The 24,408-nt window shown below is 40.7% G+C and overlaps 1 protein-coding gene across 1 annotated transcript; it reads right to left on the bottom strand.

Annotated features, from left to right (window-relative positions):
• Positions 1 to 727: 727 nt before the first annotated feature.
• On the bottom strand, positions 728 to 24,404 carry Mrpl3 (mitochondrial ribosomal protein L3). The gene is made up of 10 exons (XM_005074834.4): positions 24,149 to 24,404; positions 23,034 to 23,218; positions 21,947 to 22,038; positions 21,355 to 21,453; positions 15,644 to 15,743; positions 13,975 to 14,035; positions 7,068 to 7,176; positions 4,040 to 4,117; positions 2,885 to 2,962; positions 728 to 1,074 (listed from the first exon to the last, which is right to left on the bottom strand). Exons 1-10 carry the CDS (start codon positions 24,238 to 24,240, stop codon positions 922 to 924), a joined length of 1,047 nt encoding a protein of 348 aa, XP_005074891.1. The 5' UTR covers positions 24,241 to 24,404; the 3' UTR covers positions 728 to 921.
• Between the last annotated feature and the right edge of the window lie 4 nt (positions 24,405 to 24,408).

The raw sequence follows: 24,408 nt of genomic DNA, 5'->3' as shown, positions 1-24,408 counted from the left end.
ATCGACATTAGATTTCAGCTTTGGCTGCCTTAGCAGGGAGGCTAAGGTCCTAGAAGTCTAGAAAGTGATGGCTCATCCTTAGTCTAATGAAACTGGAATCCTTGACCAGTTGGCTTCCTTTTATTATCAGTCTGGTTGTGTAGCTCTAGCTGGCCCTCAGCTCAAGCCGGAGCTGGGATTAAGGTGTGTGCTACTCTGGTTAGCAGCTTATTCTCCTGAGGCTTATGGAATTACTCAAGCTCTGGTACTATCCCTGGTTACAAATGCTGGTAATTGAAATGTAGTCTGGCAACAAAAAAATGATGCCTAATTTCAAGACAAAACTCTGAAATGGTATGTCAGGTTCAAACTCAAATCAGAAGTCAAGGAATTCTAAGAAGTGACTTGCTCACAGAGATCAGGCTGTGCTGGGACTATGTGCCCACTGAGTCCTCATTTTAATGTACAGGTTTCTGTAACTTAGATTAAAAAAAAATCCTCCCTTCACATTTCTAAACTCCAAAAGAATGACACACTTTTAAAGAAATGACTTCTTTGATCCAATAGGCAACAATGTGGTTTCCCCCAGGTTCTATGTTTCACACCCACACTTTAAGAGATAAATTTTTAAATAAAAGTTGTTTATATATTTTTTAAAAACCCTTAAGATAAAGGGAAATGTGTCTAAAGAATGATGCCTGCAAATGGCATTTTGTTCTTTGCAAACTGTCAACTTTAACAAATGCAATCTATGTGACTGATTTATTTAATGTAGTAAGTTTGCTAATCAGATTTTTGTGAGGGAAATGACGCATTCATGTCCTTTGATAAAGAGCGCAGCACCATAACTGAGCAGAGGATACCATTCCTGGTTCTACTACTGTTCTGGTTCATCAAGTGCACAAGCACACAAAGTTGGAAAGTTCTGCCGTGCCAGTGACATCAGGCAAATGTAACAGAAGGTGCACTGGGCTGCAACACGTGCTCATCATACAAGTCTTCTGCAAGTTCTTCTTCGTCTCCATCAGGAAAGTAAGTAGGGAATGGCAGGTCTTTACAATGATCCTTATACGCAGGCAGTATAGAGTCTTTGACCTGATGGAATACAGGAAAAATTCTTACTCATAAGTCATTCCACCACTATGGTATTTAAAATTACCTATCTGTTCCTGTGTGTTTGAGCAGGAATGCAACTATTCCAAACAGATAAGACATTGCTAACTGCTGCTTTTCTTTGTATTCTAGTAAGTTTCATTAACCAATTTTCCTCAATTGAATCAGTTACCTCACAAGAATAAAACCACCAATTATCACTTTATACTTACTGTAACTGTGGGTATGTATTTAACTCTCCAACAGGATGGGTATTTTAAAATTACATCTCATTTACCTTTTATATCCACATTTATTTGTCAAATATGAAGGTTTGATATGAAATACAGATTTAATACCTAATAATTACTCATTTTATTATCTGCTCTTTTTGATACTTTTTACTATACTTCGAACCAAATTTTGGAGATGAGGCTTAAAAACATGGAATTCATTTTTGTTAGTGTTAATTCTAAGAGCACAAAAAGGAAAACATCACTTTTATTGAAGAAATTAGCTTACATTTGGCAAGGAGCATTTTTATTGAGACGTTAACGACAGAATGATAACAACAACACAAAGAAACCCATAAGCATTTACAGTAGCTCTGACAACATTTTATGACCTAAATATTTCAAATATGTATGGATTCATAGAGGATACATTTTAGCAGAGACACTGGTATGATCTAAAATGCTGTATTTTAGTTTTGGATATTACTGGGTCCCTCAGAACTTCTGCAGCCTCATTCAGGGAGTGAAAAATACACTTATACACAGTAAAGAGGGCATATTCATTTTAGCAATGAGAAATGAATAATTTAGTCAAAACGACAGCTGCTAGGAACAACTAAGTATCTAAAAGCGGTTCTATTTTAATGCCCTCATTACAATTGTTTCAAGAAATGATCAGACATTGCCAGAAGGAAACTATCATGTTCAGTTTTTTCCAATTCACCAATCTTAGACTCAAGCTAAACCAGGAAAGCACCCAATAAGAGAACTATGTGCTAGCTTGATAAAAATTGTTATAAAGGGTCCAAGTAGTAACTGCTCAGCTACATTTACACTTTTGTATATCTACTGTACCTGAGGGTTTCTGATAACAACAGCATTGGTGATATATATATAAGTGAATATATATAACACAACAGTTAAAACTGAGATTTCCGTTTATTTTTGTTTGTTTGTTTTTAAATCAATTGATGTCAACCATGAACCTTCTCATGCTCAGAAGCAGTAGCCTGGCCTACCCTGTATCACCACGGCTTGGCAGAGTCTACTTTGTGGGTTTCAGGGGATAGTAATAAGTCTTTGGAAGCTCCTAGGCTCTGCTTCTGGTGCTGGCATTGAGACCCCGGCCCTGGTCACCTTTCTGGACCATGATTCCCATCTCAGTACTTCCAGTTCTTTTGCCCAAAGCAAAACTCATCTGTTTCTGGAAGGACAAAGGGATACTGACATTTTGGCACCGGCTCCTTTCTTTCCCTGAAGTCCTTTCTCCCCCAAGCTCTTGAATTCCCATCTCTGGTGTGTGGCTTATTTACAGTGCATCTTTTCTTTTCACTGAGGTGCTACGACAAGGAAAATGGGGCAGAGAACATGCAGCAGAACAGTTTCTTTAGAAGCTACATATTCAGGTCACAAAAGAATTTAGGAAATAAACGCATATTACTGAGTGGTAGAAATGAAACAGCTGTACATACCTTTACTAAGCAGTTTATGTCCTGGGACAGAGCCATTTACGTAGATAAAAAGAATTTAGGAAATAAACGCATATTACTGAGTGGTAGAAGTGAAATAGTTGTACATACCTTTACTAAGCAGTTTTTATGTCCTGGGACAGAGCCATTTACGTAGATAATGTTGTGCTTGGTGTTCACTCTCCACACCTACAACACGAAGTGAACAATTTGTGAGAGATGAGGCTCCAGAGCTAGTAAGCGTGTTACTAAGAGTGAGTCTCTGTGTGCACTTTCACTCAGCGGGTGGACACCATCCAATTGGCTGGGGCCAGAATAAATGGAAAGGCCAAGAGACGCACTGGAAACCCTGCGCCAAGTCATCTGAACTCAAGGCTCCCAGACTTCAGACTCCGTGCCCATCCACGCCCTGTCTCATTCTCAGGACTTCAGAATTCATCACTGGGTTTCCTGGCTGAGATCCTGGACTGAGTCAAGGCTACAGGCATTCCAGCAATTCCAGCCTATAGGTAGCCTACAGTGTGACTCCCAGTCTTCCTAAAACAATCATAGAAGGGAATCCTAGAAATATCTCTTTGTTTACCTATCAGATTGTAAAGTCAAGCATCGGAAGTCACCTGCTCTGGAGAAGCTTGACATAATTATATAAAATTATATACAATCTCTACATTAAATGTATATAGAATTAATATGGGAAGAGCATACACAAAATGCAACAATTATTTCTGGGTGTTGTTGCTAAGAGTGGCTTACTTTGTTCTTTCTATGCTTTGAGCCATATACATAAAAGTATACACATATTTGTTGTTTAATCAAAGTATAAGCATATAACATCCATTACAGTACAAAATGTTTGCACTTAGCTATTAAAGATTTTCTCAGATTAGTAGATGAAATATTAACTTCTCTTTTAACACATATAATCCAAGACAGCTCAGCATAGAACCTTCAACTTCTCTGTGATGACATACTATACAGAAACATAATGTCTGGGGAGCTCCTGTTCTCTTTATAAAAGAGAGTATTACATCTAATGCTTGGAATCCTGTTCCCCCTGCAGTATCTTGTGAAAAATATTCCAGTTCAAATAGTAGGTCACTCTTTTTTTTCTTTGTAACAACTATTCATTTCATGACGTAAATGTGGAATATAATTATGCAGCCCCCTTACAGTACAACTCAATTTAATATCCTTTGAATGAGCTAATTCCATGCCTACAAGACAAATGCTCTAGGCCTTTGCATATAAGCTTACAAACAGACTTACTTTCAGTCCATACACAGTCCTGCTCTGATTTCCCATCTGCCCAGGCATTTTAGTTCCAGGCCAGACTCTGGCAACATCCTAAACAACAAAAAACAAAGGTCGCACTTTAAGTGCTTTTGATTTTGAACAGTGTTGACCAAATCATAGTAGACACCAGAAACAAGAATAATTAAATTCTACTCTTTCAAATCCTTTACTCAGCTAGATCAATAACAAACTTGAGTATGATGTATATACATTTACTCCTAGGTTGGAACATAGTCAAAGAATGGAGTCATGTGAGAATTCTGAGTGCTTGTGAGAAAACTCCAAGAAAACAAGAGTCTGAGACCTCAGTTTCTTCAGATGACAGAACTGTTCTTGGAATGTGTTTTTGTGCTCGGATAGGGGTGAGTTTACTTCAGCTGCTGTCTGTCATTCATGTGCCTCTCTGTGGAAACACACGTTTTTGGGATGCGGTAGCTTGTCTTTGTATTGAACACCTTACCCCTCAGGGTATAATTGTCTAGTGCTCTGAATAAAGCTGGCTACTACATGAGACTTAGTCTGTCTCATATTTAGGCCCACTCTCGCAGGTTCACCGCGTCAGTCAGTGTGGTGAGTACTCCTAGACAGGAAATAAATGCAGTCTAAGAAGCAGACAGGAGACAAGCTCATTAGCAACAGTACTAACTGGTCGAATACTGATAGATAGTTAAAAAGAACAGCATTAAGAAGAAACAAAGGCCACACAAACATGCCACATCACTATGCCAAGGGAAACCAGTGGGCTGCTTTCCTGACTTCACCTAATCCTAGTTACTGGCTTAACCGGTTTCACCTACACCCCTGTGGCCTGACTGGGCTTCTTCCTCCCTGTGAAGTTACTTTCTTGACTCCTATCACCTGCATCACAGAACAGTGTTTGTCTAGCTCCAGCTGGTTCTGAGAATGGATACTAAGCCTTCACCTAAAGCAATCAAATATAAAGCGAGGGACCACTCACTGAACTTAGTGAGCAGTTTTGTGTGGCAGGCACACTCTCAGAGCAGCTGGAACCCCCAAGTGGAGGTGACTTATGAGCACATCAGGACACTTCACTACATGTTATGGTTAATTCTCATTTTGACCTGGCTGGATTTAGAATCACTGGTGACAAACTTCGGAGCATGTCTCTGGGAGCATTTCCAGGCAGGTTTTACAGGAGTGGTCTTGGGAACTGAACTTAGAGCCTCACTCATGCTAGGTCAAGCACTTAACTACTAGGCTACATCCATGGCCCTGGTGTAATCATAATGTTGGTCTGTCTAAACAGTGCATACTTGATCACCTAGTTAAGGACGTGTTCTAATTCCCCTTTCACAGGGCAGCATCTTTCTTAAGTACAGAAAGTTGCCTTGCCTCCCATCATCAGTGTATTTATTTTTCTGCTCAATCCTATAACTCACAGTGCAAATAGAAAATCTAACTAGAATTCAACAATTGCATAGTGAGCTGAGTATGTGTGTGTCTGAGTGTATGTGCATGCGTGTATGTGGGTGATATGCCTGTATGCATGTGGTGTTGGATCCCCTGGAGCTAGAGTTACCTGGCTAGATACCTGGCTTATTATCTGGGTGCTGGGATCCGAACTCTAGGCCTCTTGGTTGCTCAGCAATCACTCTTAACTGCTGAGCCACCTCCAGCTGAAAGAATGCATTTTTAATTTTAGACTCACAGTATCTTGCCAGGCAACTATGTTAAATTGCTGAGTTAGTTTTCCTCCTTCATTCTGGCTGTTCCTCATCTAAGACACTGAAGCTCATTTTCTAATTATAGTTCATGTATTTACCCCCTCAAAGTTTTTATTTTGAATATGCAGAACATTAGCAAGGTTCCAGGAGAAAAAAAATACATAGCATAAAAGAGTATCCACCACTCCTAAGCCTTCCCAACTTGTTTGCACCCATCATTTGGGGGAAGTACTCTCACTACATCCTATTTCATCTTCTGAGCCTTCTATTGGCAAGGACAAACAGAACACACATACATCTTAGTCTGCACACAACAAATTACCACTGTTTTATAGAGGTCTCACTCATTTTGTTTCTGGAGCAGCACTGTTTTCTCTGTGTAGACATACTGCAGTCTTATCCACCCCAACTCCAGTGTGGGCCTCCATCCTTGCTAATTACAAATAGCACTACAGGACTGATTTGTTCCAGGGCATGGGGAGAACACCCTCAGGGCAAATTCCAGAAGCTCAGCTGTGTCAATGGACATGCACGTGTAGTTTTACCAAGGTTCTGTCTGTTCTCCTGTATTGTGTTCCCAACACTGATTCTGATTCCTATTTCCTGGCAGTATTGTGAACAGATTTCTCTTCAGCTCTTGGTAGAGAGTATGACAAAAATTCAGCTTCATGGTAATAGAGAACTTAGTACCAAAGGAAACTATAGTCTGTTTCTTATCGTGAAAGAAATAGAATATGTTGCCAACTACCAACCATTAGAGAGACTTTGCATTTATTAAGGCTCCAAAGGTTTTATTCAAAAGCTCCCTAGGCACTCTCTGCTCTACCCCTGGGAAAGAAACACTGAATTAGCAAAACAATGGGTCTTTTCTTCATTTCTTATACCACTATTGCATATTTCTCCAACGCACCCCCCTAACTATAATACTATTCTTGACAATCTCACAAAACAAGTGTCTGACCCAGCAAATGGAGCTAGCTACCTGCAGTTGCCACAGTATTTTAGATAGGACACTAGGACAGAGAGGAACAGAGACTGCTGCCCATGGGTATTTATGCTCTAGAAAAGTGGGTGAGGCTAGCCTATGAAAGAGTGATAGCTTCAAGACCCAACGAAGCCAGGCTAAAGTCATCTGGCTTGAGATGACAAACAGTGAGCACTGTGTGCAGAGGTTGAGCACTTGCCTGATGCCTACATTCTTAGAACGCTAGAAGCTGAGGCAAGACAAGTACAGCAAGTCCTGGGCTAGCCTGGGAGACAGAGTGAGACCCCGCCCAATCCCACTTCCCTCCGTGGGCATCACTGTTTATACTCACTCCAGTTGAAATAGCTCCAGGTCTCCTGTGGGTCTTCGTTTGACCATGAGAAGCCGGTTGGCCTTTAAATCCCCATCTTTTCATGACACCCTGAAAACCTTTACCAATACTGGAAAAAAAGTTAGAATTTACATAATGAGTGGAGTATAAGATATTTTTGACTGTACTTTCTTGACAGCACCTAGGAGTTCTAACAAGACTTCTTATCTAAATAACCAGAAAAGGCCATCCCAGCTGAACTGTAAATGAACGTACCTTCATCTGTCTTGGTTTGCACCTCCCTCTGGAGTTTAACTCTTTATAAAATGTTATGTCAAGACTATGAGACAATAGCAAGCCAAGCACGGGGAATTTACCTAGGAAAGGTTCGCCCTCATAAGCGCGTGATAGGATAGCAGAGCTTGAGAAGTTTCAATCTCTGAACAGACACAGCAGGCAGTCATTAGGATAGATCCCAGACCCCATTCTTCCAGTATTCATGCTATACTTAATCCTCTTAATCCTGGGACTGATTCAGTCTAATGGAAAAACTATGCTGAGAGATGAGCTGTCAGTCTGAGGTCTGGTTACATGAGACTCCTCTGGTACTCTCTCATCTAGCTTCCTAGGTTCTGCCAGAAGCACCTAGCACTATATAAGCACTGCTATGGAGCAGAATGTAGCAAGGGCAGTTACAGTCACTAGCTGATGCCAACATCATGCCACTGGGCTTGGAGGCAATTTTTCTCTAGTCAGGGCCCTATGTGACTGTAGCCTTGTGAGAGACGCTGAGACACATACAGCCAGGCAAGGTACGCTGAATTTCTAACCACAGACTTGATCAAGTTAGAGGTTTACTTAAGCAACTATGAGGACAAGTCAGGAAGCAACAGACAGCACAGAATGGAGCACTGAATAAATATATAAACCTCTAGACTGGCTCTGCCACTTACAAGGGTGAGCCTTTAGCACAGTGTTCTCAACCTTCCTAAGTGACCCTTTAATACAGTTCCTCATGTTGTGGGGACCCCCAACCCTAAAATTATTTCATTGCTAGCTACTGTCACAAATCATAATGTAAATAAATATCTCATATGCCATCCCAAAGGGGTCCTGACCCACAGGTTGAGAATCACTGCTCTAGCTGTTGAGCAAGTATTTTAAAGGACACCAAATGGCTCTAAAACAGTGTTGAACAGGAAGCTATTGGAAAAGCAAAAGTAGAGAGTGACAGTTTCTTAATAACTTAAATACTATTTTTAAATGAAAACTCTTTATTGTAAAGTTGGTTGGCTAAGGAACAAGCTAATCCAACAAGGTTACTAAGGTCTACCTCTGAATATCAAATACAACCCTACAAATGATACTATGCAGTTCTGAGAGATTTGTAAGTCTACTACAGACATCATTTACATACTCTTAAGGTGAAGATTCCTTCACCTTTCACCAGACAGTGGTAATATATTTTAATGTAATAATGTGCAGTTTCAACAAACTAGTTATGATTAGACAAGCATTGCTCAGACCAATTACAAAACAGCATGAAAACCACACTGTTTTCACAAGGACTTTGCTACATATTTATTAACAAAGAATTATCAGAGGATAGATTGACCAAAGCCTCTTGAATAACAGTTTTAGATAAATCAAAATCTTAAAATAAAAACAATTAGAAAAGAAGAGGAAAAACACAATAGGAAGTTACAAATAGAGACAACAGGCATGCAATCTCAAATCACACATCAAGGCTTCTTTAGAAATAAATTAAAGGTAGCTTACACCTCTTCCTGACTGCATATACTACTCTCTCAGTAACTACAAAAATAAGTAGTCTTAACAAAAAGCTAAAATAGAAATGTAACATACATTCAATGGGAAACTTACTGCATAATTTTATAGAGATGACCACCAAACAGAAGCCATGAGAATCAAATACTGAAATCATGCCTCAGACATTAATATTTCCACTTAACAGTGAATTTTAGGACATACTTGTAAAGTAGGATAAAAGCCTAGCAATTTAAAAATGAAGAGAAGTGAAGAATAATTTGGAAGTATTCTATCATTTAGCAAGTAGCACCTAAGAGCAGCAGGGGAGAGCGACCAGCAATGCTCATCATGAAGGAACATGCTTTAAAAATACCACATTGGCACACGGCTGCCTTTGTAAATGTTCACTACTGCCTCCAGAGTTCTCTAACTGATTATCTGCCTTAAAAAGACAGCTTGAGTGCACGCACCAGTAAAATGCAAGCAGGTAAATTACAGAAGATAATTGAGCTCATTTTAGAGTAAATGATTACAAGATGAAAGTGGTACCCTCAAAGTGCTAATTATGTGTCAGCTAATTGCAGATTGTTTTTCAGTCTGGTCTGGAACACTTCATGAGTTCCACTGTGTACAACGGGAACCTCTTCAGTAAATAACCTTTAAACAAAAGGCAAAAACACAAGTGACACGACAATTATTGGCTGAACTCAGGGTTCAGAGAATAGAGTGCGCCTGTTGATCCATGGGAGGTACAGGTAGCAAGTCTCTGGCTTCTCCCAATTGCTACCCAACTTGAGAACAAAAGTAAAAGAAAAGTGAGGAATGAACTAATCTTTACTTAGCACACCCTGGTGTGTTTCAAATACAATACTCTTGTAAGTCACAGAAGAAAAAGCTTCACAGAAATTCATAGATGAAAAGATGCCATCTCCCCCACCCTCCACCCAACGTGGGACTTTGCCTGCTTCTTTGTGTAAGACAGGGTCTCTCACTGCGGCCCCAGCCAGCCTGGAGTTCACTCTTTGGCCCATGACCCCCATATGGGCTGCATACAGGTCAGAGATAACATCTTACTTAACTCAATGTCCAGCCTAGAGTGAGCCATCACTGCTACTGTTATTGTTGTGGGAAGAAAAAAAGAAAAAAGGTTTAGAGGCCTATATGAGTAACCATAAGCCTTTTCAGAAGGTAATGCATAATTTACTGTTTCCCAACTCATCCTAATATCTCTAGAGGTCAATACTGCGGGAATTTCATCCCCTGGCCATATCATGGCAAATACCCAAATCCTGACAACAAACAGTTTTAAAACCAACCCACCAGGCATTTCTCTGCATGTTTCTAATACTGAAACCTGAGACAAGCACATCTGAGGTGAGGAGAGACTTATGCATCTATCCTGATATTCTGTTTTCTAAGGACCCTCCACAGTCCCACCCCCAAGTCTGTTCCTTGCCACTGGCTTCTGTGATATATCCTTTTCTTTCTTCTCTTTTCTCCTCAAATTTACCATTCAGCTCTCTGCAATCTATTTTCCTCTTCAATTGGTTTCTGGAAATCACTCTGAGATTAATCTAATCCAAAAACCACAAAAGTTGTTTTGTAAAATAATTTTTATTATGAAATTGTTGCACCTACTGAAGAACAGACTATAACGGAATCTGAGACATCCATCACTCACTGACAATCACTGACTCCAGGCTGCCAAGTTTCATCTGTTTCTCTTGCTCTGCAATTGCAGCAGTCTCGTCACTGGATCACAAGTATTGCAGCATGGACAGCTAAGGATACTTTTAAACTACAAAACCACAACATTATTACCGCAATCTCAAGAGTGAACATCTCCTTAATATCACACATGCCGTCAGTGTTCAGAAGCCTATGCTCTCTCCTCACAGGGCTGTCCTCTGCCCTTCTCTGGTGCCTCCCCACCCTGCTGCCATCCATGTTCACTTTGTGGTTTCCTTAATCTTTGAGATGTCCTTTCTCCCTAATGCCTCATGAAAAGGCAGTCTGAGCATCCTGCTTCTGATTCTCTTCTCGCTATGGTTTAAGTCACAGCTTGGCATATGCTAGCTGGCAATGACCACCTGGTTTTGTAAATAAAGTTTTATTGGGGGCATAGAAATTCTGACTATGTCTCTGTTTTAGAGCTATTGTGTTGAAAGATGTCCGGTGTATTAGATGATGTCAGAATTGAACGCTTTAGTGATTTTGTGCTTTCCATTCACTTTTCCAGTCCTTCTTACTGGGGCGGAGCTTTTCTTTAACCTAAACAAAGAGCAGTGACAGCATGGTGATTCAGCCAATGCTCCTGAGCAGGTAGTGCTCAGTACCAGGCTTGAGCCAAATGCTACAACAGTGGTTCTCAACCTGCGGGTCGTAACCCCTGGGGATTAAATGGCCCTTTCTCAGGGGCAGCCTAAGACAGACCATCAGGAAACACAGATATTTACATTACGATTCATAACAGTAGCAAAATTACAGTTATGAAGTTGCAACAAAAATAACTTTATGGTTGGGAGTCACCACAACACGAGGAACTGTATTAAAGGGTTGCAGCATTAGGTAAGTTGAAAACCACTGTGCTGGAAGCACTCATGTTGAAATGAAGCAGTAAGAGATAAAGGAACCGGCCTCTGTCACAGAGCTACTGAGGCTATGACCTTGTTCACCTGCTACTTACTATCTTGCTGACCTTGGTTTTTGCTGCTTGGTGGGTTTACGTTAGGAAAGTGATTAGATATATAGCTAACACTAAAATACACTCAAACAACTACTCGAGACAACCCTGAAACAGTTCCTCCCAAACTCTAGCCTTCATCTCAAATATGCACCTTGACTTGGGGTTATTTCTGAGAGATTATCTCTTTATAGTCTGTTACTCACTGTTTCACTAATGTTTGTGAACTTACTGCTCTCAACAGCTAGTAAGTCAAGTTATTCCAAACAGACTGGAGAGTAGAAAAGTCTGCCCTCACATTAGTCACAGGTAAGGGGCAGGCAGCAGTGACGATGAGTCACCCAGCTAAGGAGCCAACCACTGCACTCAAAAAGTTCTATCAAGTCGCATGTGAGCAGCCAATCAGCTTAAAGCATTTAAAAGCACCAGAGGAACGAAGTAACATGTTGGCAAGAAGGGCTCCAGTCCCTGGAAATACTTAACACAAGGTGACCTCAGGTAAGACAGTCTATGTGAAGATACACAGAGCAGAATGAGGTTGCTTCCATGGGGTGGCCCACTTCCCACACAGAAATGGAATGAACACTGAGCTGCAGCCACGCGGCAGCAAGGGCGTCCGCCTTTCTTCCGGAGCTGACCATCACTGCTTTAATCCCAAGGCTAGCTGTTCTTCCAGCACTTACTTGCTATCTAGTCTTGACCCCGTCATATAATTTCAAATCACCTTGTTTTCTAGAAATAGGACCTTACAAAAGAAACATTCTCCCACCTTTACTCAATATACCAGAAGACCGGAGTTACCAAAAAGAAAAAAAAAAGAAAATCCAAAGACACTCAACAGCAGCATTTGAGCTGAAAAATTCCACTGAGCACAAGCATTTGAAAAGCTAAGCTACACACCAAGCTCGTCACAAGTCTGGCCACAGGACAGCTGCTGACGAAGGCATGTAACTCTGCATGTCTTCTCAGGCTGTCCTGTATGTCCTGCCAGTTATGGAATGGAGTTCACACAGCACTTATGTAAGTTCACAGAAGTGCATGGTATCTTATGACTTATAATCATTCATAAGCTTGAAAGTAAAATATCTGCTTTTTAAGCCAGAGTCTTCACTGCCTAAGCAAACCAAAGGTTAGGGAAGCTGGATAGTAGTCACCAAGAGACAAGTCAGTGATCTCACTGGATAGTAGTCACCAAGAGACAAGCCAGTGATCTCACTGGATAGTAGTCACCAAGAGACAAGTCAGTGATCTTACTGGCTTTAGTGACTAGGGGAAAACAAAAGGGACAGGTTCAGAAGCTAAAAGATTCTTCTTACTGCCGGTCTACCCATGCCATTTCTACAAAGTTGGACAAAAAACAGCATCTAGCAGCTTCTGAAGCGGCCTATGTTTGACATGAGATGGCCATGGTGTGGGAATGAATTTATCCGGTTAAGGAAACTAAGTCCAGTGATCATCAGATTTTGCTTTAAAGCCACTAAGGTCAACACTCACCAGGTACCTTTGGATAAAAGCTGCTGTTTGGTCATCACTATCACAAAAATAAATGCAAACAAACTGTAATCTCCCAGAGTCTAGGACACATTTATCTGTCAAAGGGCTCTTGGTGAGATTATCCTTGTAGGCACAGTCATGTGACTAAGAAGAGTACACACACACACAAAGGTCTGAAGTCAGAATCCATGATGAGAAAACAAGAATTGATAACTGGTGTCCCTGAAATCTGGGCTGTTCTAGGTCAAGTTCTCACAGCCAGCAGGAACCAGTTTGCAAACATCAACATGGACTTGGGCACTCTACAGCAGTAACTTTTCTAAGACTCAGAGTTCCTAGAATCATAGACACTACACCATGGGCAGAAATGGTTAAAGAATCAGAAACAGTAGCCCAGACTAAATGAATCAAAGGCAGAACTTCTGTTAGAGTGGCAGCCACACAGCAATCTCACCACCTAACACTAAGAGTCAAGCCTTGTGCTCCCAACAAGTGTGAACTTTCTTCTAGTTTCTCATCAAACAATTGCAAACATGTTTCCCAGTTACAATGAGACACTTAAATACAACAACTACTTTCACAAACAGTATAAAATCTTATCACTCCCAATAACTGGAAAGAGAAGCCTCAATTAACTGACACCGTGGTCATAAGAGAGGTCATCAGCATTGCTCTGGTGTGTTTCACAATAAAAGTGTGTACTGCCTTGGTCTTCAAAACAGACCTAACTGGGAAAGCACTTAATTCACATGACCTTCCATTGAGCCCCATTTCTGAAAGCACACATTTCAGTTCATCTGATGTAAACCCTTTGTATGAAACTAATCCAGTACAACTTTAAAACTAACAGGCTGTGAGTATAAGGATAGCAATATGAGAGCATTTGTTTTTATTTACTGACTCAAATGACTGTACCGTCACCCACTCTGCTCTTTAGCACATGAAGAAAAGCAAAGCAAAGGAGAAGAGCTGGAGACCTACGTTTTGGCTGTGACATCCACATACTGTCCAGGGCGAAAGTGAGCAGCATAAAGCGGGGTCCCTTTAAAAAGAAAATGAGAAATCCATGTTATCTGTCAGCATACAATTGACTTTATTCACAGACTTTCCCCCACATAGCTCCCAGCTGTGTTTTCAAATGCTTGTACATCTTTGGCAATTAGGAACGTTGGAACTACCCAAACAATGGAGCCATCCGCAAACACATTCTAGTTATCAATGAGAAGGCTGAAGAACGATGGGGTCCTTTTCAAGCTGCTCGTGCTAGAGTGAGCCACCAGACCACACCTAACTGACTGACTGACTAGCCAGCACCTTCATGGGGCTTATATGGTACAGGTCAAAATGAGTGAGTCCTGTGGGAATCCATAGCTCCTTCTGGCAAACAAATTTAATGATTATCAGCTGTTTCAGTGACTACACATGCGGAATCAAAATATATTATCCATTTCACATAAGGGGAAAGAAGAAACCAGGGAAGAACTAACCACACCGGATTTTGATGCCATCTTTCGTCATCCAGGACTAGCAAATGTACTTCCGGGACTAGCAAATGTACTTCCAGGACTCAGCCTCTCCTCAGTGGGATATTCATAAAGCATCTGTCATGCCAGATTATTTCTGTTCTAGGCACATGCGGATAAAAAGGTCTAGGCCTTTGGATTAGACACAACCTGCCCTTATAGATACTCCTAATTCTATATTAGAAGTGCACTTAAGAGGGTAGTTTCTTTAAATTAAGATTAATCTAGGTTTATTAACGGAAAAGCAAAAGCCTTAAAAAGGAACTTCATTCTATGCATGCCATATCATCACATGATACTCTATAATCGAATACAAATGATTTGTTAATCAAAAATATTAATCTAAAAAAGAAAAATTAAAAGGATTACAAGGGATCTCATTTTGTCAGGCTGAATAACTCAAACTGCTATTTGACCATCACTGACTCACAAAAACGTAATTTAATATGGTTTGCACTACAACAAAAATTAATGTGGATATGACTTTTATACAGAAGGCTTAGAGACAAATTAGATAGGCTAATATCAAAGTGGATACTTAAATTTGCTTCAGAACAAATCCTTAATATTTAAAGTGGAATATATGTCCATTGTAAATTAGACCAAAAGGCAATAAATAATACAAGTCTTACCATAACTTTTATAATTTAATGTCAGGCTTTAGTAACCACATGAATTAGTATAATCACATGTCAAACCTTAATTTGACATGCCATAGATAGGATAAATCTTTACCCCAGGGGCTATTTTGGCTAATCTCCTTTGGCGGCTGTATTTTCTCACTCTCCAGGGGAGTGTACTATTTCTAGCAGAGTCCTAGCCTGCACATCATGAACACATTTTAAAGCTGGAACACTTACATGGAGAGGCTTTTTAAAAAATGTGACACTCCACATTTGCAAACAAGAGCTCCTCCCTCTCAGGGAAAACAAAGAGCATCCTGCAGCTTTCCCTACTTACCACCGACAAAGACTTGTTTGTTCCTAGTGATTAAATCAGATAGGTTTTATATTTAAAAATAAGTGTTTGGGACATTGTATTTTGTTTAGCTTTATTGAAAGGGTTGACATTAAACAAATCACATATTTGGGTATTTTTACCTCCCTCCTCTCCCGACCTCAGATTACCTGGCTTAATTACAGCATTATCTGTCACATGAAAGATTTTAATTGTCTGTTTTGGTGGCAATCCAAGTTCTCGGTAAAATTCCAATATAGAATCAGATTTCTAGAGGGAAAAGCAGCATATATAAGTAACACATTAATCAGTACAAGTGGACCTGAATGTAGAGACCCAAATGAAGTTCTAAAAACCCACAACAATAAAATCAAAGCACACTCTATTTCCCTACTGAACCAACAGCATCTAATTCCCACTCTTTAAGGGAGATGAGATTACAGCTATAACCTATTATGCATCTAAGAACAAATAGCCTTACTGCTTATGATCCAGCCAGGCAGATAGAATCTACGCCCTTGCTGGTCTGAAAGCACATCTGGCACTAGTCTCGGGGCCTTGGTCTATACTGGGGGCCTTTCCAAAAAGTTTTGGATGACTTGCCCTCTTAATTACTCAAGCCTCCTGAATTAATATCTAAAATAGAACCACTTGTTGTCACCTGCCAACTCCTCAGCCTATTATTTTTCTTATTTCTTAGACCATTAATCCAAGCCCATCATGATACACTTCTTTTTTTTTTTTTTAATTGCTTAATAATCTATACCTGCAGCTCAGTGGACTCTATCCTGAACACGGAGGAATCTGCTGTTCTAATGGTCTGTACGTGAACACTAACAACACTGCTGTTCTAATGGTCTGTACGTGAACACTAACAACACTGCTGTTCTAATGGTCTGTACGTGAACACTAACAACACTGCTGTTCTAATGGTCTGTACGTGAACACTAACAACACTGCTGTTCTAATGGTCTGTACATGAACACGGAGGACACTGCTGTTCTAATGGTCTGTACGTGAACACGGAGGACACTGCTGTTCTAATGGTCTGTACATGAACACGGAGGACACTGCTGTTCTAATGGTCTGTACGTGAACACGGAGGACACTGCTGTTCTAATGGTCTGTACATGAACACTGTTCTCTTGAGAAGCTATCGCTCCCTCCAAAAGACAGATTGTGTCTTCATTCTCTGTTCTTTCCTTCTCTCTTGTGGAAAATACTAAAGCCCCCTCTCTCACCTTCACTTACACTCACTTCCACAAGAGCAAACACTGAAGCTCTCCTTACAAGTCGGCTTCCTTGAAATTATTTTCCTGGTGCTCCAAATTCAGATGTATTTCATTTAAAAGGTTTCAAATTTGTTTCCGACATTCACATAGTTCAGTTGATTTATAAAGCATAACATTATTTTATTAATATTGAATTTAGAGTGTACCAAGAAAAATCTCTTACTATTGGTACAAAATGATAAAATGAACATCACAGTCTACATTAACACTAGACTCAAGCATAAAAAGGACTAAGATAACATATACATCTTAATTACTCTTCAGTTCCACTAGAATTGAATAATTGTGTCAGCTAAAATTACATCCTAGGTCTGAGGATGAAGGAGAGAATTGTTTTTTCTTTTTTTCCTTATTGTTTATTTTTATCTTATTTTTAATTCTTTTTTGGCTTTCCTGGGAGGAATGCTGCAGGGTGGGGGTGGGGTGGGAGGGTTCCCAAAGAATCAATATAAAATAAAAATAAGTAGATTTTTTTTTAAAGAAAAGAAAACTAGGTCTTAGTCATGAAAAAAACAAATGTTCAAATTAAGCTGAAGCCAGAGCATTTTAACAGTGAGGCTGGCCCTGCCCCTTCTCCTCTAAACTTCCAAGTAAATGATTCAAACGGGCAATTTGGAGACTGACAGCACCGTCACACGTGGGTAACCCATCCAGAAGTGGTCTTCCCTCTGCAGAATTTCTCAGCAATTATCTTTCTTACAGTGAAAGCACCGTTCTGCTCCCAAGATGAATTGATTTAATCAACTTGTAAGGCCACTTAATGTTCTTACAAGAAACAATATGTGCCACATCAATTTTTATTTATAAGATACAGCTTGGTCTACCGAGCGAGTTCCAGGACAGGCTCCAAAACAATACAGAGAAACCCTGTCTCGAGAAAAAAGAAAAAAAGAAAAAAGAAAAAAAACAAACACTAGTCTAGTTTCTTACAGGTGTAACTTTGTAGATTAAAAAAAGGTCTATTATAAATAAAACCATTTAATCAACTTATTTTGATGGCCAAACTATTCAATATTTTCTATTCATAGTCTTGTAAAAAACAAGCAAACCAAGACAAAAACAAGACTTCTCTATATAGTCAGTCTATTTGCAGCTTCCCTGAGGGCTATAACATGTAAATAGCCAGGACATTTTTAGTTTGGAAAATCTCTTCTTTTTAAACAAAATCACGTATAAATGTTGAGAGGTTCCCACACTGGCAAAGCAACTTTTCCCTTTTCTTATTAGTACAGATTAGTGACACAGGGTAATGGGTTTCAATGTGACAGTTCCATATATGCACAGCACATATTTTGATCTTCTCCCTCCTCACTGACCTCTTACCCTTTGTCCCCATCTTATCCCCCTTCTCTTCCTCTAACAGATGCTTGAGAAGTGAACAGCTTGTTCACGTAGTGGTGTGGCCAGCATTTACCACAATGTAAGGAAAAACACTCGAATGTCCAAATCCCCTCTGTGCTGCAGCTAAATGGCATAAGGATTATAGAGAGGGGAGGGAGGACAGCAGCCTTGAGTGTAAAAGTGGAGTGCTATCGTTTTTGAAAAAACTTACTAGTAAATACTATGCTTCTTTGCAAATACTGGTAGTATTTATTATTAAGTAAAAGAGAATATATTAAATTCTCTTTGAGAACTAAAAGATTCAGAGAATAATGTGAATTTCAGAATAGGAACAGAATTCAGAGATCTCTCCAAATCCTACTTTTATGAGCATGCTGGGGTGGGGGGATAGGGAGTGAGGATGTAAGAAGGTACCGGAAGAGGAACTAATGGGAGCACCCTACACCCCTGTGTTTCCCATCACCTTCTATTTATTTTAAAAAGTTGATTCATTTTTATATATGTATGAGTGTTTTGCCTACATGTATGTATGTGTACCACATGCATGCCTAGTGCCTACATAGGACAGAACAGAGCATTACATCAGATGTCATGCAATTGGAGTCACAGATGGTTGTCAATTGCCATGTAGTGCTGGGAACTGAATCTAGGTCCTCTGCAAGAGCAGCTAGTGTTCTTAACCACTGAGCCATCTCTCCAGTCCTGTTATCTGCTATGTCTGAGGAACCACCATTCATATATCTTTTGGAGCAGAATAAACTGTCCCAATATGATGCTTAATTTATAGATATCAAGAACATAAGGTCATGGATTTATAAAATTGATAGTGAAAATAAATATATATGAAATGGCTTCCACAAGCATTCTTTAATACCCATTGTTCTCTTTTGTTTTCTCCCTATGAAATGCCTTGGCCCTCTGCAAGGGGGACTGGCTATCTCCAATTCTGTGGCTGCTTGATTTATGCTGACTTATGGGAAGGCTATCTCATTCATCCACCTTACCAGCTTGAGGGGTCCCAGGGGCTTAATATCAAACATGTAAGTATGAGAGGCTGTGAGTCTGCCCTGTGCTGAGAGCCTTTATCATTTATTACAGAAGTAGCAATTAACTTCTGATGGAGAAAACTTGCCTTGCAAAGTCTGCAAGAAATACAACCTCCAGAATATCTGTTGCTATGAGTTTGCATAATCTTGATCTACAGAATATATACTGGGTGTTTTATAGTCTCAAAAGACCCCACAGAAAGGAATTTCTTCTCAGTGGAGTGCCAGGAATAAGAGCTGCAGCCTCCGGGTCTCATTAGCCACTTACTCCATTTCACCCTTCCTCACCTCTCAAGTTTGCCCACATGTTTTACAAGGCACATCCCCTCTGAGACTTCAGTGTGCCCGGATGTTTTACAAGTCATGTGTCCTCGCTTTCGTCAAGACCCTATCTGCCTTCCTGGCTCCGAGAGAGATGCATGCCTGGTATCCTTGCTATCGCCAGAATTGCTAATTGTATCTGTGGGTATATAAACTGAAACCTTGTGGGATCTAGGAGAATTTTTAAGAACTTCTGAAGAGAATTTTTTTTTGTTTGTTTTTTGTTTTTACAAGACAGGGTTTCTCTGTATTGTTTTGGAGGCTATCAGTCCAGCCCGGTGTCGAACTCACAGAGATACGCCAGCCTCTACCTCCCGAGTGCTGGGATTAAAGGCGTGTGCCACCACTGCCTGGCCTAAAGAGAATTTTAAGAGAGCTTTTAGAGGGAAAATTTTTAGAGAACTTGAGGAGAAATCTTAAAGAGAGCTTTTTGAGAGAGAACTTTTAGAGAGAAACTTTTAAACAACTTTAGGGAAGAACTCTTTTTGAGGAATAAAGAGTCCTGAGAAGAATATGTGTATGAACTGATTTGTTCTCCCTCAGCTTTAGCCAAGCCCTACCTGCCTGCTGTAAACTTTCTGCCAGAACCCTCATCAGCTCTGCTTTTACCAGTGGTCAATCAGTTCCTGACCAGTGACTTCACTCCTGTATCCCGGAGGCTAACATGATTACTCACGGTAATGAATTAAAGCCTTTAAGCCATGTTACTGTTATATATAGTAAGCACTCCAAAGACATTAACTGTGACAAGCACATACAAGCTGTGTAGCAATTTCCTCTGAATGACACATTCCTTCCAGGAAGGGGCGGGGCACTCATGAGACTCAGGAGTAAACAAACCTCACAATTTCCTCAAAGCCAAATTGTATTCCTGAGGATTCACAAAGCCTTCCTGAAGGCCATAGAAGCAGCAGACAACTGCCTGGGGCAGCACTGGTCAGCCCAGCAGCTTGCAGGAGATTTTTTCAGCCTGGAGCTGTCCACACCTTATGGAGGGAGCTCCAGGCTTGTAGACTTTATGAGCTGTTACCCAGCCTAGGTTGGATTGGGCTGTCTGTGTTCCTGTATGCAACTCTTTACTCATATGCCTCTAAATAACCCCAATGAAATATCTGCTACTTGTGACAGATAGTATGATTACATCCTGATTTTGTCCATGTTTATTCCTTAAAAAATGAAAAAATAATTTGTTTGGAGATAAGTGTTGTGTTCTAGTCACTTACTGATGACACCCATCAAGATTTCTAGGGTTTAGTCTGGCAGAGGGTATTATTGAGTGCATTTTTCTAAAAAGCTACACATTCAGAATTCTGTTAACACTCTACTTAAGAAACAATGCTTTGTTAAAAAAAATAATGTGGGTTCATATGCACCCCAAAATACTGAAGGTTCCTTCTAAAATACATAATACTTTTAATGGACTTTTTGTTTTAAGTATTGGATTGATTTTCCATAGAAGGAAAAAGAGTAAAACATACACTATATGTTTTTCTCTACATAAAGACCCTGTTTCAAATTAAAAGGCCAAATCAAACGAAGGAAGTCAAGATCTACTGAGTACCTATGACAGACCAGGCACATTAGGGAACCTCATTTAGTCCTCGTGACAAGCCCATGAGGTGGGTGGTACCTTCAGTCTCCTTACGGACCTACAGACACTACATTACAATGAGAGCTAATAGACTTGCAGATGGAGGAGGAGGCATGAGAACAAACCCAGATTCTCTCGAGAGTCCAGATACCTCTGCTAGCCTGCCTCTCCCCAGACAAAGACCTCAGGGAAGTCACAGTTTATGACTACAGGACATTCTTCAAACTAGGAAGCATGTGGAGTTGAAACTAATAAAATGTACTATTTGAGGAATGGAAATGTATGCTTACATAGAAGCGTGACACGGTTTTCCCACCCACAGTGAGGGCTGCTGTTTTTCCATTATAGTTTTCCTTGGGAGTATATTTTAACACATGGCAGTCTTGTACCTGAAAAGACAAACAACAAACAAAAAACCACAAAACCTAAGCTTGTAATGTGATCCACCAGCCATAATGAGGGCCTAGGACAAGTAGGATCTCAGAGTTACTTAACTCATTATCCACTCGAACAGTCAGCACTGAGATCACAGTTATAATCAGGGACTGAAAGAACTATGTTACACTGATGGGCTTTGAATTAAGAGGCAGATGAGTGAGGATCTATGTTACCCCTCCCCACCAGGGCACTGCTTCAGGTCTCCCAATCCCACTATAGGAAGACTGGCTTACGCCAGGCTTCACTTTCCCAGAACCCTCTGAAGCAAACTTCTTTACTTTTATCTGCCACATTTTCCTTTACCACACAGTTTTCTGTCTGGAATACACATTTCAACCATTATAGTTATGTATACAGAACTTCACACACACACACACACACACACACACACACACACACACACACACACACACAGATGTTCTTACACGTTCTATGTTTTCTTACCTGAAGTAATGTGACTACATGCTTTTGACCATCCTTGGTCCATAAAGGCATCATGCCCAGCTTGAGGGCAATAAGGCCGACTCTGGAAGAACCTGGCAATAAATACGATATATTTAGGACTATTTACGGATGTTAAGTATCTTCAACTATGCCAGGCACAATATAATGGTGTTTAATAAATGTTTACAAAATGAGCAAATGTAAAATAATTCTAACATTCAGTTTCAACAGTATTACAAATCCATCATTACTCTTTCCTAGTTCAGATCCTGTTCAGCATGATCAATTAGAAAACATCCACTCAAATTCCAAAGTATTGGATGGTATTATACTATGCAGATGCCACAGCTTGTCCTACTGAAATGTACTCTACGCTGGAGCTGGGAATGTAACTCAGTTGGCAGAGTGCTTACCTAGGATGGATAAGGCCCTGAGTTTGATCTCATGAATTACATATGCCAGGTCTGAGAGTATATGCCTGTAACCAAGTATTCAGGGGGTAGAGGCTGGAAAATCAGGAGTTCAAGGCTACTCTTGACTACAGTGAGAGCTCAAGCCAGGCCATACTTGAACTTTAGTTACTAAACAATTTAAGTATTTCAATAACTTCAGAGACCACATGTTCAACAGAAACTGCAGTTTACTGGTTGCAGAACTATGCTTGCCCAAACCAGTACACAGCAGAAAACAACTGTGTTAACAAAGGACATTTTACACTGAATTTTTCCAGCCTCTTCTTCCTGGCTTTTCCCTTTCATTTTACATTCATCTGAAGGGAGGAAGCTCATGTATCCAGAATGATTTTCCTCTCACCTACAAAAATACCATCCTTTTTTTGTTTGTTTTTTGAAACAGCTTCCTCTATGTAGTTTTGGAGGCTGGCCTTGAACTCACAGAGCTCCACCTGCCTCTGCCTCCCAAGCACTGGGATTAAAGGCGTGTGCCACCACCGCCCTTCCTGAGGAGGTCTTTTACTAGCAGATGAGAAATTTGGAAATAAGCAGGCAAACTTATAAGGCAGTCACCATTTTCATGCACCCAGCCATACTGTAATTAAGAGGTCATGTCTCCGCTCCCGCCAAATCACCTGGTTCCCAAGGATGTAAAGGCCACGGTTCATCTTTCAGGGGATTCAGTTTACTTGATAATTGGGCTTTATTTTCATCAAGGACCAGTTGCTTAACAAACGAGGCATTTTCTTCAGAAAGATGCTCATCCCACCAAGTACTACTCTTGCTGTGGAGATTTCTAACAAAAAGCCAGATGTTTGTTCTGAAAACAACAAAATCAAATCATTATTTCCTTTTAATTTCCACAGTGTTAGACAATGTACTAAAAGCCTCAGGGAATGGTGTGGATTGTGTATTTTCACTAATATTTCTTATGATAACCCTGAAGTTTCCACTGTAATGAAGGTCAACCTGAAGGCTTTCCTCCATGATGAACAATCTTACGCAAACACACAGGGGCTAGCAACTCAGATGAATCTGTATTTCACAGTTTACATCTAGAGAAGATGGCAGCATTTAGCAAGCTGAATTTTCTCTAAGTATACCTCCTCCCTGTCATGACTAAAACACCAAATACACAGGGGGGAAAAAACCCAAAAAACCTAAAACCCACAAAAAGCACGAACTCTGACCAGCTGATCAAGCACCAAGAAAGATCTCAGCAGGTCTGAGGCAAGGAATAAAGTGTGTGTAATTCTTGCACGGAGTGGGCCAGGACCTAAACAAACCTTTGTTCGGTCTACTTTGGTTGGTAGTCAGGAAGTTTCAGTTTAGAATCAAGAATGATTTCTGCTTTTTAGCTGAGTGACTCTGGACAACCCATTTCCCTTTAGTTTCGGTTTTTTCTGAAACTCAAGTTATACAGTGGTCTGCTCACAAGGCTGGCTGGAGGACACACGCCTAGTGACACTTAACACAAACACGCCTAGTACAGTTCACGCTGCCTGGAAGATAATCACTGCTGCTGCGAATACTTGCAGCTAGCAACTAATGTCTTAAACATTAAAACACCCCCTTCGAGCCTTTAGATTAAAAGATGCTTTCTTAATCTGTGTCACAGCCCGGGACACATGACCCCTTCCGCTTCTCCCTTCCGCTTCTAACAAACCTTCTGCACAGGGACAAGCCCCTGTCCAAGGACACAGTGGTGTGGGCAGCGCACCCCTGCACCCTCTTTCTTGCCCGTACCCACCTACTCCCTAAGCCCGGGGCAGCACTTAGGCCTGTGGCGCCACAGCCCAGCACCTTGGCGCCAGCCTGCGCCAGCAGCCTCCAACCCGGCATGGAGTGGCCACCTAGGGCTCGGCTCGCGACACCTGCCGCGCGCCGCTGCCGAGCTTTCAGCGAGTCTCCGACGCAAGCACCACGCGTTCAAAACAGCCACGGGACAGCAGTCACACCGCCGGATCGCCAAGGCCCTCCGCGGAGGAAGAGAACAGCCGAGCCACTTCC

Source organism: Mesocricetus auratus, unplaced genomic scaffold (assembly GCF_017639785.1).
Source record: "Mesocricetus auratus isolate SY011 unplaced genomic scaffold, BCM_Maur_2.0 Super-Scaffold_100691, whole genome shotgun sequence".
Lineage (NCBI taxonomy): Eukaryota > Metazoa > Chordata > Mammalia > Rodentia > Cricetidae > Mesocricetus > Mesocricetus auratus.
Note: the sequence above shows the minus strand (reverse complement) of the source record. Positions and strands in the feature narration are given on the sequence as shown.